The 5,504-nt window shown below is 37.6% G+C and overlaps 2 protein-coding genes across 3 annotated transcripts in view; one reads left to right on the plus strand and one right to left on the minus strand.

The window, feature by feature from the left end:
• The window catches only part of SCLT1 (sodium channel and clathrin linker 1), a 162,204-nt gene extending 157,970 nt beyond the window's left edge, over positions 1-4,234 (minus strand). Inside the window, exon 1 of the mRNA XM_023516581.1 lies at positions 3,785-4,234. Coding sequence (XP_023372349.1) covers positions 3,785-3,818 — 34 coding nt within the window. The 5' untranslated portion in view covers positions 3,819-4,234. The remainder of the gene's footprint in view (positions 1-3,784) is intronic.
• Positions 4,235-4,705: 471 nt separating this feature from the next.
• CUNH4orf33 (chromosome unknown C4orf33 homolog) overlaps positions 4,706-5,504 on the plus strand; it is an 18,888-nt gene continuing 18,089 nt past the window's right edge. For both annotated transcript variants that reach the window (XM_023516583.1, XM_003795544.3), the window contains exon 1: positions 4,706-4,726. The gene's annotated coding sequence lies outside the window, so the exon portion shown is untranslated. The remainder of the gene's footprint in view (positions 4,727-5,504) is intronic.

The following is a 5,504-nucleotide window of genomic DNA, read 5'->3' on the forward strand; positions in this document are numbered from 1 at the left end:
AAATAATACCTATTTTACATAAACTCTTGCAGAATAAACTGAAGAGGACAAAACATTTTCCAAGTAATTCTATGACACTGTTATTACCTGATATCAGATACCAAAACCAGACAGAAACAGAAGAAAAAAATCCTTCATGAACATATATATTAAAATTTTAAACAAATTTTATAAAATCAAATTCAACAATATAGAGAAAGCTCATGACCAAGTGGAGTTTATCCCTGGAAGGCTGGGTGGATTTAACATTTGAAAATTAATCATTATAGTTCACCCTATTAACAACAAACTCAAAATGAAAAAACATCTGATAATCTCAATACATAACAGTAGAGCACTTGAAAAATCCAGCATCCACTCTGATAAAAATTCTCAGCAAACTTGGAATAGAAAGGAACATTCTCAACTTGACATGAATAGCTATGAAAAACCTACAGTTAGTATCATAGTTAATTCTGAAAGACAGATGCCTTCCCCCTAAGATCAAGGACAAAACATGGAGATCTATTCCTACCACTTCTGTTCAACACTGTACTGGAGATTTTAACCAGCCCAAAAAGGCAAGAAAAAGAAATGAAAGGCATTGAAAGTGGGGGGAAAAAAGTAAAATTATATTTATTTTTAGATGACAAGATTGTCTACATAGAAAACCTGATGGACTCTACAAAAAGCCTACTAGAACTAATAAATGAATTTGGCAAGACTGCAGGGTATAAATTGCAAAAACATGTATTTCTATATACTAGCAACAAAAAATCACTAACCATTTACAATAATAAAAAAACTCCAACACATAGAGATAATGCTGACAAAATCAGTGCAAAATCTATGTATTAAAAACTACAAAACATTTCTGAGAGAAATTAAGAAGAAATGTATCAATGGAGAGGTATACATTTCATTGGTCAGAGGGCGCAGTATCTTTGGTAAAATTGACAAACTGATCCTAAACTCTTATAGAAGCACAAAAGACTTAGGATAATCAAACAACTATGAAAAAGAACAAATTTAAAAGGCTAACACTATTTAAGACTTAATATAAAGCTACAACAATCAAGACAGGGGGGTGTTGGTGTCCAGACTGACAAACAGATCAAAAAGAATACAGTTCATAAATAGATCCACATATATATAAACAAATGATTTTTAACAAAGGAGCAAAGGTAATTCAATAGCTTTATTCAACTGAGCACACATATGCAAAAAAAAAAAAAAACCTGGATGCTTACCTCCTATCTTTCAAAAAATTAAACCCTATGAACCATTGATCTAAACATAAAACCTAAAACTATAAAAATTCTAGAAGAAAATCTTTGCAGGCTTCAGTTAGGCAATGATATCACAGATATGACACTGAAAGCACAATTTATAAAAGAACAAACTGATGAACTGAACTTCATCAAAATTAAAAACTTCTGCTCTGTGAAAAATACTGTTAAGAGAATGAAAAGAAAAAATATGTCTAGCACCACTTTCCATACCCCCCAATACAAGAATGAATTCTTTCTTCCTCAGATTGCTATACAAGAGCCTCTTTGAGCAGATTTCTAAGAACCTGTCTATCTTCTTTCCTAGATAGAGGTAGAAGAACTGTATACTATAAACATGCTAGAAGCTTACTCTATTACAAGACTGACTGGGTGTGAAGTTGCCTGTGGTTAGCATGCATAAAGCTGAAACAGTAATTATCAAAGGCCATATTGACTAGGGTTGCCCAGTGAAAAGGTTTTGAGCAAGGCTACCAAATCAACTTGGAACAAAGAAGCAATCAAGAGCAACAGAAATCAATGCAGAGAAGGTCAGAGGCAGGGGAGGGGAGGACAAGCCATTTATTTTTACCTGAGCTGATGTGTTAAGGTGGCTCACCTAATGGGGTAACTCACCACCTCTAACTGGCATGAAAGATTCAGTAAAAGGAAAAAGGAGAGGGCCACAAACATTCAACATTGATTCTTGCAAGCCCATCATTACATGCCTTCCATTTCCTAAATAAACATAGTTATTTCAAGCCTCTAAATTGTTGCTTCTTCTGCTCCTTCTTGCTTGAGATTTCCTTCTTCCTCCACCTGTCTTCTATGGAACTACCAGTCATCTTTCAAGAAATGTTACTATGCTTCAACTGATTTATTTGGTTCCCTCTAGTAGGTGGACTTCAGTTTTATCTAAGAATTCTATCTGATTCATTCTTTTAAAAAGTCATAGTTTCTAACTACTTCAGGTAGCCTCTTAATCCTAGCCAAACTTTTTATCACCCAATCCCCACCCCACACCACACAGATGATTACTTGTCTTTATGGGGTGGGGATATTCCCAGTTCGAACCTAAGAAATAATGCTAATATTATAGTTTCATTGTAGAGTCATCAATTATTTGAGCTAACATACATGGGCTCTTAATATCTGCCAGACACCCTGCTAAGTGCTTCCTCTCCTCACCTAACTCTCACAACTCCATGAGAGTTATTTTATTCTTACAGTCATTTAACAAATGAGAACACTGAGGCACAAAATAGTTAATAAACTTGTCAGAAGTAAAAACATTTGTAAAGAGGTAGAACTAGGAAATGAGTTCAGAGTACATAAATCCAGAGGCTGAGTTCTTACCTACCAGTCTTTACTGACTCAAAAATGGAACTTACAACTTTTTTCCTCCCTTCCTTGGTGCTCAAGCCAAAAACCAGGGTTTCCCTCTCTTTTTCTTTCAAATGCCCTGACCTCCAATTTCTTGGTGCCCACCTCAGTTCACTTCTTACCTGGATGCTGACAATAGTCACCTCAAAGCACACTGCTATAATGCATGTTTTTCATAACAGACAAGGCTTTCCAAATCACAATTAGATCATATTACTTTCAATTGAATTCTTTTCAGTGGTTTCCATAGTCTGTGCAATGGTCCAAACTTAGCACACAGAAGACAGAGCCCGTCACCATCCAGCCCCATTTTGCCCCTTCAACTCCACTTGCCATTTCCCTACACGTGTAAACTTTCAGATTCCATTTGAACCAGATTTGTTGTGAATCTTTAACAAATCAATTCCCAATCCCCTCATTGTTGCAAATACAGTTCTATTCAGGATACCCACACAATTCTTTAGACAATAAATTTATATGGGTACTTCAAGTTTCAGCCCTTGATTACAGTTTAATAATTTATAATAGTTAATATTTGTTTAGCACGATCTGTCAGATACTATTCTAATTCCTTCACATATTTTATTGCTGACTTAACCATTTCAACAATCCTATGAAGAAACTGAGGGAAAAAGAATTAGCAATTGTCACCACCCTCCAATATTTATGAAATTCATATATTTCCCTTTCTAAATTAAATTTGTGCACAGTAAAACTGTCCTCTTTATCTTTGCAGCAGCTATGCTTCCATAGGACCTGATACATAATAGCAACAGAAGGAGCTCAATAAACATCTTTCAACAAATGACCAGAGCTGCGCCTCTAGGTGTTAAACGCAGACTCGGAAACTCTTCCTGGCCATTAACCCTCATAATTTCTGCAGTGCATGAGAGGAGCATAACAAACACGTTTAGTGTCTGGCAGTGTTTTGCATAACCTTAAGGAACCTACAAGTATTTACCAAACGGCCCTGCTTAAACATATTCACAGCCTCATGAATACCACCAAGCTTTTTCTGCAACTAACTTCTTTAAGTTTTCACAAATTTAAATGTACCCAACAGGCATTCAAAAAAATATTAGTTGGTCAAAGAGTCAAAAATGACGACGTTATACACTACATATGCATTCTCCATAAAGAAATATAAAGCTTACTTTCATTTCTCAGCAAGTTGATTTCTGTGTCCATTTCGATACAATCTTAGTTTGGAGCTTTCACCACCTTTACCTTCTCGCTGTGCGGGGGCCGAGGGTAGAAGGAACTAAAGCTACGCTCGTAGGTTGTCAAGCAATCGAGCAGTGTAATCAGCATCCTGCTCCCGCGGCGTAAACAGCTCCGCCGCGCTTCCTTCTCTTGTGTCCCAGATCAGATTTTTGGACTGCTGGGGATGATCCAAGTGAATTCTTTTCAAACGAATCCTACTCTGGTGCCAAGCGAACACAGGTTACAGGCGTTCCCCGGGTCACTCAGGGTCTTATCGAGCCACTTAGGAGAGCGCCGAGGGAGCTGGAGGACAGCCTGGTGGCGGGGTCCTTAGGAGGGCAGCGGAGGTGAGGGGGGCTACACCAGGACGGCTGGGAAACCCCAAGTCGGCGGAGGAAGTCCACTCGGCCCGCCCCGCGACTTTGAAAACGGTGCCCGGGACCGCTCCTTGGAGACGGTGACGCCATACGTCATCACGCGGGCGTTTTCTCTTACGTCATCGCGCTTCCTATAATCCCAGCACGCTACTGGCTATCTGTCAAGAGATGGGCGGAGCTGTGAAAGCCGGGATGACAGCCGGCTGAGCCACCCGCTAGGCACAGAGGCAAACTGGCCGGCCAGGGTCTCCAGGTGGTGAGGTCCAGCGTCTTTTTTGTTTGTTTGTTTTTTAAAGAAAATCCCAAAAATGTAAACATGGGCAGGGCACTAAATAAATACTTAAAATGCCTTCAGGATCTTTGTGTTACTAATACACTATGCCATTCTCTACCCAGTAAAGGATGCAGGCTCCTATGGCTGGGGGCGGAACCCAGCCTGGCGTTTTCAGAGTCCCGGACCAAGGCTGTACCTCTGGAGGATTTCTGAGTGTGGATTTAGTAATCTCCAAAAGCTAAGTACGATCGTGCCCCTTATGGGTCTTTAGAGAAAGGAGACAGCTGTTGTTGAAATATCTGTGTGGTAATAAGGCATGTAGTTAGAAGTACTCAAAAGTAGTTACCATTCAATAAAAAAAAAAAAAGAAGTACTCAAAAGATCCTGCAAATTAAGCAGCTATTTTTTCAGAGATGTTTGTTTCCTCAAATAGATGGACATAGACCATGGATTAATGTACATAGTTACCATTCAATAAAAAAAAATTATCTTAAGATTAAATTATATTAAATAAAAAAAATAGATGGACAGAGAAAAGTTAAAATTTTTGCAAGGTAAAGTAGTTAAAATGTACATTTGTGGATAGATTATAACTTCCATCTTTTTTAATTGACTTTTTTAGGTTTTAAAACTTAAGAGAGTTTGTTTTAAAACAATTAACATTGCAAGAAATTTCAGCACTAACAGTAAAAATGTTAACTTGAAGCTAGCCACTAGTTTTAGTTTAATTTAATAGGTGTATTTTTGTGGGTTGAAGTAAGTTCACTACACAAATGTAGCTTGATTTGGCTTAAGTTTTGTGGTCCTATACTCACAATGTCACATAAACAAAGTGATTTTAGCAAAATGCATCAAGAAATTTTAAAAATATGTCCAAATCTGTCCATTTAGGTATTCGAAGGCCTACTAAGTGCCTTACTCCATACTTAAGAAAATAAAATGGTCCCTTCCTCTAAAAACTTGCTCTTAAATATGGATGTGTAGCTAATAACTGTTTTTAAAAGGTTTAATTTAGCTTTG

The sequence above is a fragment of the Otolemur garnettii genome, unplaced genomic scaffold (genome assembly GCF_000181295.1).
Source record: "Otolemur garnettii isolate 467f Iridium unplaced genomic scaffold, OtoGar3 scaffold00093, whole genome shotgun sequence".
NCBI lineage: Eukaryota > Metazoa > Chordata > Mammalia > Primates > Galagidae > Otolemur > Otolemur garnettii.